Genomic DNA, 15254 nt, shown 5'->3' on the forward strand with positions numbered 1-15254 from the left:
TGCAGAACTTTGAGGTGGATGAGCGACAACAGCTGAAGCCAGAAAGCTGAGTCCTCAGAGGGTACAGAATCACCAAAACCGGACAGGAAAAAACTGACGAGTCTTGATTTCCTTATGTTGTGGCACACAAATAGTAGGATCAGAATTTGGCACCAACAGCATGAATTGTGTGAAACATCCAGGCTGATGGAGATGGTGTAATGGTGTGGGGAATGTTTTGTTAATTATTTATTTATTTATTTATTTATTTTTGTTATAGATGTGCAAAATCCAGTCAGATCAAGACCGTATCCAGCAGCAATATATTTTTCAAAGGGAGCAGATTTCGCTACAGGTGAGAATCTCAAATTTGTTGAGTAATAGTGAGTTGAATGGAAATGTCACCAAATTCATTTTCTGTAAGTTGTTTTGTTTGTGTTATATGCATTATAATGTAATTAATGAAACCTATCCTTGACTCGACAGCGGTCGTGTTGCTAAAGAGGTGATTGAAGCCAGTTCGAAGATCCAGAGAGAGCCTCCTATGGTTCACAGGTCAGAGTTACACCTACTGAATCTGAAGGCATCTAAGAGCTGATATAAGCTGTATAAATAATGTTTTTCATAATTAAATCTTGGGAAGTTTTGGGTGACTTTTTAACATTTTTGATGGCTGCTATACACTTGACTGAAGGACTCCTTGGGAATATTTTGGAGGTTTAAGGGTATATTAAAGGGATTCTACTTGGAACCTTCTATGTAAGAAAAATCAGATGTATATCTCTAACTTTGTCTGATATTTTATTTTTATTTTCATTCATCCATTGGAATCATGACATTGACATGATTGGTTCCATTTACTACATATTTAAGAAAAAGGTGTTCCTCAGGGTTCTCCACTACATTTCCATAGATAAGAAGTAAAACTTCCTAATAATAAAACCCATTGTTGTACGTTTCTGCAAATAAAACTCTCCAGGATTCTCCAAGATTAATAAACTGGAACACACTTTAGGCTGCTTCGTCTGTTTTTTTTTAATCTGACTCAGACCTTAATGGATACTTTTGGTTTATTTGCTATTTGGTTTCACAGTATGAGGCACAGTGGCTTAGTACTCACCATGCTTTCCTTGCACCTATGGGGTTGGTGGTTGTTGTGTGTGGAGTTTGTATGTTTTCCTTGTGCTTCAGGGGTTTGCTCTGGACACTCTGGTTTCCTTCCCAGTTAAAACACATGTGATGGGCAGCTCTAAATCGTACTTAGTGTGTGGACAATCGAGTGTCCAGGGTTCCCGCAACCCTAAATAGGATAAGTGGTTCAGAAAATGGTTGGACGGAGGGTTTCATACTACACATAATGAAATAATCTAAGGGGTGCTTAAGGGGTGGGATGGCTGAATAATCGTAGAAGTCAAGTGCTTATTAAAATCACAAAAAAACACCTAAGCAAGCATTGAGAACTGTTGGCTTTACTTCCTGCAGTTGAATCAAATCAAGAGTCAAATTGCTTTCTTACTGCAATGGATCAGTGTGATGAGAAGCAGACTGAGAAAACATTTCAGGTTCTAACCTGCTTAAAGAACCACAGTGAGAGGGCAAACAATTCAAACAGTTTTTAACACAGCCGATGTGGAAGCACCTTTGGAATAAAAGATGGAACTGGATTTCCTAGAACCTGGTTTGGTATTTCTGTCCAAACTCATGATCTCTGTTCAGGGCTTCTTAAGCACACATTCACAACCTGAGTAAAAATCCTACTCTGATCTTTTTCCCATTGTTGTTGTTGTCTTATTGTGCTGCAGGTGTCAATTGGGTCAGAGCAGAAGCTTTACATCGCTCAGCCATAAGCACCTCATAATGAACATGGAACCTCTGCTTCCGGCACTCAGCTCGAACAGGGAATACAGGGAGGCCTCGGCCGACAGCGGTAACACGCACACACACACACACACACACACACACACACACACATACACACACATGCAGACTGCTGACAGGTGGGAGATGCTCTGTTCTCGGGTGCTTAGTTGAAATTGAGCAGCTGATGTCCTTGTCTCTAAGGACAGGCCAATCAGTCCAATCATAGAGTTAAAAATATGCACCTGATTATCTGAGGGGACGGAGTGTTAGCTCTGATTAATAGAGCTGTGTTCGGGCTTGCACAGTGTCTAAGGGTGCATGAAAGTGTCTGCATGCTAATTTCAAGCTGCTTGATCTGGCACACGTGAAAGCCGCACAGCAGCATCACCAGCGTTCACACTTCTTATAACGGAGCGCACGTGTTTCTGAATATAGCTCGAGTCTTGAGCTTTCGTTCTTCTCAGGCGCTGCAAACATATACTCTAGATGACTTTGGGGATGTAATTTAGTTTGTTTCTCAGGATGTGATAGGCGGAAACACAAATGAGTCACAGAAGGACTTGAGTTACAGAATAGCTGAATGTCAGATAGAATATTTCTCCATATTCTCTAAAAATAAACCGAAACATCAGTTAAATATCAGTTGCTCCACAAAATGTTCTTGTGAAGCCTTCATTATATTTGCCCTTCACAACTAATTATTAACATTGCTGCTCCTGTTGTGGCCACTTATTTATAATTATACCACAGAGCTGTTGATAATGCATTCGGGCCTCGAATATATTATATTACTGAATTCTTTCTGATATGTTATCGTTCCTGTAGCAGCAACTTATAAATGGACTTGTATGATGGACACACAACTTATTTTAAAAATGGTGTGAGGAGAAATTTATTTAACGTTTCTGGAAGGAGACTCTAGAAGTCAGAAATCTTTCTGACTGAATAAATAAATCTCAACATTTATTTCTGTTGATAAATTGCTGTGGTATAAGAGGAATAAAACCAAAACACAAAAGCACACTGACCCACACAGAGTTTTTATTATAGGACTGTGGTGGTGTTCGAGCTTTCACAGTATATTTATTGTGTGTCCTTTACAAAATAGGCTATTTAATCCAAGCTGCTTTCCAAAGACCTGCCATGTCACTTTAACCGTGTATGCATGTGAGTTTGTGAGAGAGAGAGAGAGAGAGAGAGAGAGAGAATAAGGACACAGGGGATGTCCTGGGATCTTAAGGCCCCTGCAGTGTGTGCGGCTTACTGGACTTGATATATTAGATCATATTCCCTGTAGACCTTTGTAACACAGACACCAGAGTAAAGAATTGCTGCACATTGAGCCAGTTGAACATAAAGTGCCAGTCGTGGCTTAACTTCTTTAGGTGCAGGAAGAACAGTATACTTTGCCAATATATTGTATAATAAAACAGCAAAGGGACTGGCTCAAGTGGGCTTGATGATTTAGGAGTCTTTAAATAGAAAGAAAATGCATGCATTAGGGTTGTTTCTGTAATTAAGAATAGGATGAATAAACCAAGACATTGTTGTTTTGTTTCCATTCAAATCAAGTGTCTTTGTTTTTACCAAGACTTGCATATACATTTTAGGTGGATTGATAAGCATGCTCTAATAATCTATGGCAGACGTATTTAAACTTTTTCCCTATGCCCCTCTATGCAAAATGCAGAAAGGTTATTTATATTTGGTATTTTACCATTCAACCCCACACCCCAGTTCCACCCCCACAGTTTTAATACCTCTGACCCTAGTTGCAGAAATGGCAAATAAATCAAAATACAAACATGGCACCTATTGAGTTTGGGATATGTCCAAGAGCAAGGCTGTCAGGAGTCATACAGAAAATGAACGAAGTTTCTATTTAAGTTTAAGATTTTCTCCAGCAATAGATATGATGAGTGGAGATTCTCCTTCCGTTTGCTTCCAAATCCATCTTTTATATCTGCCCTGCAGAGTAATGCCTTATCTGTTTCTGTGTCTTTATAATGAATCGTCCACAACCAATAATCTAATACTCTTAAATGGGAGACATTTATGAATCTTGATGGCTTTATTTATAAGTTTTGATATTTCATCCCCAACCCCCAGATTTACCATGGCCTTTCACTGTCTGTAGGCATACAATGTCTAACAGCAATCCTTGAGCGTTTCTCATCACCGTAATCAGCCGCTGAGATTTGCACTGCCATGTGCCGTGGATAACGTTGTAAAAATAGCCCATCCTGCATTTGGGATGATCCGGTCTCTAATGCCCCGTCTTTGTTAACACTGCTGACATCTCAGCCATTCAGTGGCAAGCAGGGGTCAGCTGAACCCTGGTATAAGGGGTGTGTGGGTGGATCTGAATACGTATAACCATGCTAAGTTCTGTTCAAGTTCACCGCAGCCAGTTTTACACCAGACCAGAAGCTCAGGGTCGAGAAGGAGCAACCACAGAGTGGTAATGGAGGAGCAGGGAGTGGGGAAGAAGGAGGAACTAGACTGGGTTTTGTTGGGAGATGTGGAGATAGACATGGTTCTACAAAGAGGAATGGATGAGGATGAGGTTCTGGAGGGTACTATAGATGTTGGCAAGGGTCAGAGCCATATACTGGAGGAGCGTGTTTACATGGGCAGAGATCAAACTCTTGAAGGTGTGGGAGTGGGTCAATTTCAACATGAGATTCTGGAGTCAAGTAATGATGTGGTCAAGGCTCAAAATGACGTTCTGGATGGCGGTATGGATGTCATCAAGGTCCAAGCTGTGGTTCTGGAGGATGGTTCTGACAAAGACAAGTTTCAAGGCAAGATTCTGGAGGATAGTGTGGATAGAGACAAGGTTCGAGACAAGGTTCTGGATGGTGGAATGGAGGTGAACAAGATTGAAGACAAAGGTGGTGTTGAAGTGGACAAGTTTTTGGAGGGAGGTTTGGACATGGACCAAGTTCGAGTTTTAGAGGGTAGCATGGATGCAGACAAGATTCAAGACGAAATTCTAAAAGGTGGTGTGGAGATGGACAAGTTTCAACACAAGGTTCTGAAGCATGATGTGGATCACTCACCTGAAGACAATTTTGTAAAGGGCAATGTCGATGTGACTGAGATTTATGACACGGTTGTAGAGGACAGTGTGGAAAGGGTTATAGATGAAGTTCCGGAAAAGGCTGTAGCCATAGATAAGGTACGAAACAAGATGGAGGATAATGTCGACATGGGCAAGACTCTAGATGAGGCTCTGAAGGGCAGTGTGAACATAAATGAGAATGGTTGGGAATTGAAGGAAGCTCATGGAACGGTCCTTGAGGACAATGTGAATATGGAGGTTTTGAATGCCAGGCAGCGGATGGACAGCCTGAGATGCCACGTGAGGATCACCACACGTCACAATCTGCAGCTGCGCATGGCCAATCACACGGCTCGGGATGTGTATGTGAGGCTGCTCGGCCATGGGGAACGAATCACAGGAAGTGGTAAGGAAGCATATGATGATTATGAGGAGGATAATCTCTTACTGGATACTAGTCTCATCATTGTTGATTTGTATTAGCTTTCAAATAAACTCCTATTCAGATATTGTTTGTTCCCTTTGTCAGGGTGAACTTGGCACCGTTGTAAAGTTAGGTCATAAAAGAGTAAGTAGTAACAAAAATGTTTGGTCTCTGAAAGGTCAGAGCAGGTTGGAGGTTTGGTTGGGTGAATTTGAGAAGTACAAGACCTTTTGTGGTTTCCCTGGTGCTAAGCACAGGTTTTGTCATAATCTCGGTCTTCAGACTTCTTAAATAATAGCAAGCAAGTGGGCAAAGAAATGACGCCAATGTCAACCTTTGAAATTCTTTCGCTGAAAAGCCGCCTGGGCGACAGCTGTTCCTTTTCTTTACTGGCCCGTTCACATCCTCGAAAAAAGTCACCCACACACACTTGGTCTTTGTTGACTCTTACTGTTGCCATGACACCAATCAGCGATGGACTGCTGACTCTCCTCCTCCTGCTGTGTTCAAATATGTGTATGTCTTCCCTGGTTTGTGTCGCTATGGTGACAGGTTCCCTCTTGTGTTCGGATCTTGACTGCTGTGTAATGCAACATTACAGCAAGAATGACCCCATTTAGTGGGATTAATATTACATTTGCTCTTTTGGCTTTTAAATGTAGATGATACACTGGAATTCAGTATGATCTCCGTATACTGACTTACAGTTTATTATATTATCTTAAGCCTTAAAGAAATATTTCTTCCATTTATACAGAAAGACGAGGTAATTGGATATTTTACGTATGTTAAAGAGCGATAGCCTGTTATTTTCCGATACTATATCTCTTACCGTAAAAAATGTATGAATATTATTCTCAGAACTATAACATGGTGTGAAAGTCGTTTGGAGTGGTGATGATGTCACTGATGACTGAAGTCAGGAGACTTGTCTTAATCCACACTGGCCCGACAGCTGGGTCTATTTTTACACTGGTGCTTCCCAAAGGGTACAAGCTAAAGCCCTGTTTCTTGCACACACATACACACACACTGAGGTTACATCTTTTAGTTTTAAGATATATTCCAGAGGAATCATTCCTTAATTCATTTGTGATTCAGTTTTGATCCTGTTTTCTCCCACATTGTAATTGCCACCCACTAGCAAGGTTGATGACAAGGACATGACAACTATTAACCAGGGAGCGTGAAGGCTAGCACATGTTTCCTCTGAAGGCATCTTTTCATACTGCTGCTTATGTGATGTCACGGCGCAGACGATCGTGCCTGTAGATCTCCGTCTTTCATATTAAAGAGCTCAGAAATGCCTGCCATACATTAGAATCACTATAATCAATGGATGATAAAGTAGGGCCATTTTTTTCCACACTGAAAGCAGGGCCATTTTTGCTTACATTCCTCACCAGCCATAATACATTTTCCTATATTAGTTTACTACAATATATAATATGCACTACAGTGATTAGCTAATTATTGGTTATAGGTTTAAAGACTATTTTTGTCATAGTTGTGGCCAAAAATGCTTGAATTTACTGCAGCTTTTTTCACTTTTATGCAACTTGCTAACTCCTACCAGTGAAGACACACTTTCTGTGATGAGCTGTACTCATGTTCGATGCATGTGAATCAAAGACAGCTTGGGCAGAATACTTTGGGTCACACATCATGTCACATCATGACTTGGCCCAAATCTGCAGAAAACCTGTGGTAATTTTGGATCCTGTTAGTTGCTCATTTATGTTTTTGTTACTACCTTGTTCATTTATCTCAAGTTTTTGCCCAAGTTCTAAAAAATGGTAAAGTGTTTATACCAAATACAATACAGAATATCATGTGATATTTTTCTGTCTTTCTGTAGGTCTCTTGGCCTTGAAAGACTCTGTTCACTTGTCCCCACTGAAGCCATCCATGATGCCGGAAGACCCTGAGCTGGAGGAGACGGATTCCGAAGGCCAAGAAACTGGGCAGGAAGAATTATCCATTTCTCCCACTGGAACGGAGGGAGAGAGGAGCCAGCAGGAGATGGATGAGGACGATGAAGACGGGTCTCATGCCATCTCAGATACAGTGTACAGCCCGTGTTCAAGCGTGATGCCCACACCGGTGGAGGAAACGCAGGCTGGTGTGGACTTCCTGTTCCAAAGCCCTGGGCGCTTGCTGAAGGAGCTCCACGCCGATCCAGAAATGCAGGCAGAGCTCTGGGCTGAGCAGCAGCAAGAACTGACCCGAGAGGCCACCCGTCAGTCACTGTGTAGCCAATCAAATGGCAAGCCACAGATCCAAGCGTTCCTCCACAGCGCTGCCCGGCTCATAGCCGTAGCTTCAATCCTGCTCCTTCTCCTTTTGATCCTCTTGCTGGTTCTGCTGGAATCCGACCTGGACGTTTCATTCCTGCAGGACATCCGAGAGACGCCCGAGTTTGAGCAGTTCCACTATGAGTACTACTGCCCGCTGCGTCGCTGGCTCTGCTACAAACTCGAGCTCCTGACAGAGCATCTGTGGGGAGACTGATGTTAACATCTAACAGTATACGGCTGCAAGGCCCTCCATCAGCAGGGATGAACTATTGGGACACGCTGAAGGGAATGAACCGATCAGGAAGGAAGGTTTGCTCTCGTATATCATGCTGTTTATTTTTTTAACTCGCACCCTCAGGCTGGATTCACCCTCAACTGTAACTGTATGCAAAGCCATGAATAGTAGAGGAACTGCAAATGCTGAGCTGCAACTCGAACACGTTCCAGGCGAAGTTGCAGAGGTAGCAGTGAATGAGTAGAATAGAACTGTAGCAAAAAAAAACAAAAAAAACAACAGCAGCTAATCAGTCTGCAGAAAGCTTCAAGAAGGGATGCACCGATCAAATTTCTTCATTTCATCATCAATCCAATACTGATATCAGAGCTGTAATTCTCGCTGATATTTAGGAGATACTGATATTATAGTATCTTATGACTTCAATTCTAACTTTAAAACCATTTTTATACCACATCTCTGACAAATTCTCAATCCTGATTGGTCAGAAGCTATAAATAACAGCAGCAGTTCTTCAAACCCCAGGTTATAATAGTATAGTGTAGTAGTCTATAGTAACAGGTAATTTATGAAGACTTTTAATGTGGCTGTTCCACATAAATGGATAAAAACGTCTGTGATTGTTGGAGTCTTCTGTCATGAGACATTTATTCAGAAGGAGTCTCAAGTGTCACAGTTTGAGCTATAATTTGAAGTGTCTTCAGGATGAAGGGGTTGGCAGTAACACGACAAGCTACATAATTGTTCTTACTATGGTTAAAAGAGCAAAAAAATGGTGGCTAATGACGGAAAGACTGTCTATAGCTACTAGAACGTAAGCGATAATGACGTTCTACAGCTTCGATTTACGATGAACGGAAATTAAATAAACTGTAATGGTTGGCAAACTGCTTTGGTATAAAAGGAATGTGAAATGCTGTTATTGGAAAATAATAAACCGGGAGGATGCTAATAGTATGTGCCAAATCTACATGGCAGAACTGAGAACACTGCATTGTGAAGGTTGTGTAATGTTAATTACACATCTCAAATATTTGGGATGTTGTTTAAAGGTTTTTAAAAAATAGGAAAAGTGGAATTAAAAGTGCGTGGGGTTTTATTTGCTGTAGGATTGGCTCAGGGGAAAGCTTGGACAGAATGTTCTTGGGTCATTTTCCAAATTTTTCTAACCAATCCCAATTCGCCTACTTGTACTATTAACTAAAAGTGTGTACTCTTTTGGGTTGCAAAAGAGTATGCAAGTACAGGGACACACTAACATGTCATGTAATGGAAGAGAACGCTGTTGCCTAGTTACGCTCACTCGCCGCACTTCAGCTTCCTGTCCTTCATCATTCCTTATACCACGTATGCTAATTTATTAACCATTCCCTCGGTTTATTTTCCATTTTCTGAAAACCTACTGTCACAAAACAATAAAAAACACAAAATCCCTCAAATGACTGGGGGTGGAAAAAGTGTCCACAGATCTACATGGGTACTTTGGGTCTTTGAGATGGTCATTTTTACATAATACGACGTAGGACACACTAATTCTGATTTCGGATCCTGTTTAAGCCAATTGTAGGCGAATTGGGACGCTGGGCCAGTAAAAACTCTGGCATCGTCATAGTAACCGAGCTGGTTTTGGGTATGCTTCTTTTGAAAACTGCACAAAAGGTATAAAATGCCAAAATGTTTCAGGTCCAATATCAGCCTGATACTGATACTCGGTATTGGATCGGTGCATCTCTTTAGTGCTGTCGAAGGAGATCATTGTCTCATGCATTCAAATCATCTCAGCATGGCAGTATCCTGTTAATTAAAGCTCTGAAGTTCTAATTCAACCAGTAGCTACCAGTAGAAAAATCCACGTTAGGATGAATTAGCACATTTCATATGCATCCAATTACTCTTCTGTAGCAAACACACATAACCCCTCATACCGGATCGTTTGGTTCTCCCTTTAAGGTTACTGTAATAATCGACGGCTTCGCTCAATGACAGACTCTCGAGACGAGCCTGAGACAAACCTTCCCTTCCTCCTTCCTTAAAGCCACAGCATTTAGATTCTTCTGTATATTCAAGAATACAGGAAGGATAAGAGAAATGTGCTCAAATCTGTTTTTAAACATTTTATACATTTTTATGTAAAGCTTACTTTTACTGCTATTTTTCAGCAAAAGAAAAAAAGAAAAAAGAAAACAACTGAGCTATTTTATTTAAACAGACTTAATCAGGCCGGGCAGTGGAAGAAAAGTGAAATATTTTTCTGACAATTACATGATTTTGCTGTGGATTTTTCTTATACAGGAATAGCACAATATTAAAAAAACAAAAGGAAAAAAAAAAGATCTTTTTTTCAGATTATGTGATGTCATAAGCAGATATTTGCATGGTGAGGAACGAGAGGATGTTTGTACAGGACAGAATAAATATCAGGTTACAAGAGGTCAAAGCCAGTCCATATGCCTTTAGGGTGTATGTAGGAGGTAGAATTAGTGAGATGGATCACTGTACATTATGCAAAAGTCAGACTGAAATACAGGAGTGGACAAATCATTCATTCATCTGTTCAAGAAAAAGCTCCATTAAGCTCCCCAGACCTTATATAATTAGCTAGTTTGTCTAGTACAACAAAGTGAAACACATTCTGTTTGCGAGCTTGACAACGATCACGATCATCAACGCTACAACCGTTGGGCATGGTCTCTGGGTGGGCGGGATGTTGTTACTCTCACTGTCCTGTCAATCACAGCGACACTAGCCAATCATGAGCGTTTGTGAGCTCGCGTATGCGGAAGTAGACGGAGAGCGTTCGCCACTCTGAACAGCGGCTTGAAACACAGTTGGCTGGCTTTCATGTGTTTGAAGTCCAGATCGTTTTACTGACTCAGATCTTTGAATCTCGTTCAGCAAAATGAACTCATCTTTTCTCGAGTCATTTCGTTCATTTCAGCAGAATATAATTACAGTGTTCCGCAATTACTTCAACTTACGCAAACGTTGATCACGTTCAGAATAAGACAGAACTATAAATCGACCAAGGCCAAAAGGAGACTGACAGGAACGAGAACAGAACTGTCATAAATATCATACAACATTACATTAGCGTTATTGACTGTAAGATACCGAGTCAGGAAGTGGTCATGTGATGAACGAACGAAGGACTCGAGAGATGGACTAATCATGTTTCCCACACAGAACCTGTAAGATCCAGGTCAATACAAAATGAACGAATCGCTCTCTTAGACGACTAGAGTCATTAAGGATCTGTTCAAAATGAATGAATCGTTTGTGAACGGCACATCACTGTTTCAGAGATAAACTCTGTTAGCCTTCACGTTCCCTGGTACCTGGCTTGAGTTTTTATTGTCTACATCAGAAAAAGATCCTCTGTAATTTGTTTTGGCTAATGACTGGCCCATGTTTGTGGTGTGGCACAATGCAAAAAATTATGGAAATACCTTGAATATAGTCACATTTAGCTAGCATTTTCTTTTAGAAGATAATCCAAAATATAACATCATTCACAATAATCCAAAATATAAGATTATTCTAGTCAATGTTGTACTAATATTATGCTTAAAACATTCTTGTTCTTTTGGAAAAGAAATGTTTAGCCTTAATTTCTAAGCAAATTTGCTAATTGAAGACAATTTCAAGCTTGAAATAAAAATCTTAATTATAGATATATAAAAAAATCTTTTTTTTTGGTTTATTGCTATTTTAAAATGGGAATTACTGGATAAACCTGACTATACTTAAGATATTTTCACGTGCTAAGATGACTTTTATTTTGTAATGACTAATCTACACTATTACAATTAAACACACAAGTTATACACAAAAGACAGTCATAAATAGGACAGGTTTTTTTTTTGTGAATAAAAATACCAATAGCCCAGAATCTCCTTGTCCTGAGTACCGATTTGTCCATTCCTGCTAGATGTCTGTCCAGTCCAATCTGATTAAACAACTTTCTCTCAAGCATTTAGTCCATTTTGCTCCAAAAGATTTCAAGATATCAGTCATTTAAAAACAGAATCGAAATATTATTCAAAAATTCATGTACTGTATAAATATTCCAGTGAGTCATTCAGATGTTGGGCGCCTTAATGTAAAGTGATTCAGAATAGAGGAGAGGGTAACACAAGGGCTAAAGACATTTTCCTAATAGTCGACGTCATACTATCACGCCATAGAGAGGTGATGACGTGTGCGTGTGGTATATATACAGCGCTGAACGGCATTCTCAGGACCGCACGAGACTTACTGAAGGATCTGCACACAGCCTAGTGTATACTTAATTGCAGCAAATCTAAACATGCGCATACGCATCGTGTTAAAGCAAGTATCGTATTCATGGCTATGTCATTTACAGCTCATCAGTGGTGGATAAGCCGTTACATACGTGTACATATAAATACTCCGAGCATTACGCATATCACTTCATATGTATCGTGACTATAATTGTAAATGATCAGTTCTCCAGCATAAATTACTGTGACTCTAGATGATCTTTGGTTTCGTTACGAAACATATCCTGACTTATGTGAACGTTCGTGCATTTCGAACACCTTCATTTTGCTAGTCGTGTGTTGAACTACTGAGTTGGACCGCATGCTTCTGTCTGTAAATACTGTGGAAAAAAAATACATATGTATATATATATATATATATACACACCATTATCATCGATGTCTCAGATCTTGTGTAATCATCCTTGTAAGTATTTGCATGCCATTTGTACATTGTACACGAGCAGAAGTGTAGAAGTGGATCTTGTCGTACCTCAAGTTGTCAATAGAGTCTTTCCGGTTTGGATTGAACTCGGATCAGACGATCTCAGACGTTTGTTTGTAGTTTTAGACAAAGATCGTCTTAAGATCGATCTCCTGATGCTCGTTAGCTTCATTAAGTCTTAAGATCTTATGATTGCTGCTCTTCATTCTTGTTAAAAAAAATAATAAATAAAATAATTGATTTAAAAAAATCAAAAAAATCAGTAGCAGTAGTAATGCAGTTAATGCTATGCTTGTGCTTTTGTGTGTTACCTCATGACCAGCGAAACAAGACAACTTAGGGCTAAAAACCTAATGTTTATACTGTAGCTAAAAGCTAAAACACGTGTATTCCACACAGGGGTGGACAAATCATACATACATTAACTAACCAACTGGGTGAGTAAAAGCTACATCGTCCTTTCCAAACAGATGCCTGGAAAAACTACTAGGATTAAAAAGTGGTAGCTAACCACTTTAGCTAAGGTGTGAGCCGAGCTAGTTTGCTAGATAAGCACATTAATACAGATTAAGAACAAGTTTGTGGTTATTATTCTTCATATAATCCATTATAATAAGACCTCAACAAAAATTCAGCAAGTTATTAGCCACTGTTTCAGCCATGAGCTGTTGCGTTCTCTCATCACTAGCATCTTCAGTTACTGTAAACCATGAGGTGATGCCCAAGGAAGAGGGTTTTTTCCAACATGCTGTGCATTTTGAGATGCTTTTCTGCTCACCATGGTTGTAAACAGTAGCTATTTGAAATATCACAGCCTTCCTTTCAGCTCAAATCAGTCTGGCCTCTAATCTCTCTCTCATCCAGGCCTTTCTGATCACAGACCTGCTGGATGATTTCTTTTTCTTTCTTTTCCCCCAGTATCATTCTCAAGACTGTAACTCAAGACTGTTTTGCCCAGGAGAACTACCAAGCACACATTTTTACCCAGATTTTTAAAAATTAGCCTGTATCTGCATAATATTATGCTCCGTCATGCCGACTCATGATTGGTTGATTGGACAGTTCCATGAATGTTCCTATTAAAATGACCGGCGAGTCTATATACACACCAACTGAAACGTTTTGCTTTATAAAAAGCAATTTATAGTAGTTTTTCCGCCCTCTGGTTCTCTATTTGTCCCCCAGGCAAACTAGATATATAGACATAATGGCCAGTACTGATTTGTCCACTCCTTCCATAAGTCATACTTGCATTCCATATTCACAAAAACTATTCTGTCTAGTGTGAAAAATAAATAAATAAATAAAAGAAAATTCTAGACATGCTTAGCTGACAGAGGTGTCATGGCAGTGTGTACTACGTTGGTGGAAAAACGTCGAAGCTTCTCGAGATCGTAGCGTCTAGTCACTCATTATTACGGCCAGTCAAATCTAGTGAAATATATGGAACCATAAACAATCATCATTTATTTTCATTTGTATTATTTGTTCTTATAACCTTTTATTACATGATGGCACAGATTGTTGTCAAACAAAATTGTTGTCATTGTGTTTGGGGTTAGATTAAAAATAAAATAAAATAAAATAAAAAAAGAAATGAAATAATGACCAAAATCTGACCCACAGGACTACCACTATGGGTTGCACAAGATATTTTGTTCGTGGTCATCTAAACCTAATCACAATTATTGTCCAATTTAGATTAAATATGGAATGAAACACAATGTATTATGTATTAAGCATAAATCATTTGTTTTGTTGGGATTGGAAGTTGCATATTGCTCCATATATCATTTCATATACATCTTCAGGTCAGTAGTCACTTATACAAATGTCCTGAAATCTACTCAAAACATTCATTTTAATAGACATTGTATGTTGTGTAGATTTATCTGACAAACTTAACATTTCTATTCTTTGAACATGAGATGTTTGAGAAGCTCGAAGTAGAGAATGGCTGATTTTCTTTGTCGAGAAATTGTGTAAGGTTTCTGAATGAAAGAAAATACACACAGTTGAATATCTTTTTTGCGGAGAGGTCTGAGAGAACTGGCTCAAAATGGATGACATTCACTAGTATATGTTTAGTATATGTATAGTTTTGTTTTCTTCGTTTGTGTCACTGTTACAACGATGCAGGTCGAACAGATAGACTAATTGGCCTTGGCTATTAAAGGAGGACATTTCCCATTTGGTCATTCATAAATCAAATAAAAATATGCAACTTTGGAAAACATCTTTACTGTGTTGGTATATGCAATTTTCCTTCATATTTTTTCCCCTGATTTGCCAGATGTGATTGAAAAGGCAAATTTCCTTTGCATGGCTAACGAAACACTTTTACACATTGTTACTTTGGTCTTTTGTCTGTTCTACGATGCAACTCTGGGAATATCAAGATTAAAACAAAAAAAAACAAAACAAAAAACAAAACAAAACAAAGAAGCCCAGTGTTGTGGAACACTGGGACTCGAAGCCTTATGAAGTTTGTAATGTCGAATTTTGATTGTTTCTATGTTCAATTATGTTTTATATGTTAGTATTGCCACAATAAAATTCCCGAATTGAAACATGCATGCTTGTTTTAATATATATTTCTTATCTGATTGCTGAGTTACGCAACAGAAATTCATAAACCTGAGCAGCAGCAGCAGCAGCACACAATATGGA

The 15254-nt window shown here is 39.4% G+C and overlaps 2 protein-coding genes across 3 annotated transcripts in view; both read left to right on the forward strand.

Annotated features, from left to right (window-relative positions):
* The window catches only part of frmd3 (FERM domain containing 3), a 52808-nt gene extending 37654 nt beyond the window's left edge, over positions 1–15154 (forward strand). For both annotated transcript variants that reach the window (XM_058390498.1, XM_058390500.1), the window contains exons 11-14: positions 260–334; positions 466–534; positions 1782–1906; positions 7186–15154. In XM_058390498.1, coding sequence (XP_058246481.1) covers positions 260–334; positions 466–534; positions 1782–1906; positions 7186–7838 — 922 coding nt within the window. In that variant the 3' untranslated portion in view covers positions 7839–15154. The remainder of the gene's footprint in view (positions 1–259; positions 335–465; positions 535–1781; positions 1907–7185) is intronic.
* Positions 1926–7169, forward strand: LOC131353447 (uncharacterized). Its single transcript, XM_058390501.1, has one exon. It carries the CDS (start codon positions 4304–4306, stop codon positions 5384–5386), a length of 1083 nt encoding a protein of 360 aa, XP_058246484.1. The 5' UTR covers positions 1926–4303; the 3' UTR covers positions 5387–7169.
* Positions 15155–15254: the final 100 nt, after the last annotated feature.

The sequence above is a fragment of the Hemibagrus wyckioides genome, linkage group LG05 (genome assembly GCF_019097595.1).
Source record: "Hemibagrus wyckioides isolate EC202008001 linkage group LG05, SWU_Hwy_1.0, whole genome shotgun sequence".
Taxonomy (NCBI): Eukaryota; Metazoa; Chordata; class Actinopteri; order Siluriformes; family Bagridae; genus Hemibagrus; species Hemibagrus wyckioides.

Bases quoted from the DNA above. Each gene is read 5' to 3' on its own strand.
- LOC131353447 (XM_058390501.1), top strand. From the start codon at position 4,304: ATGGAGGAGCAGGGAGTGGGGAAGAAGGAGGAACTAGACTGGGTTTTG.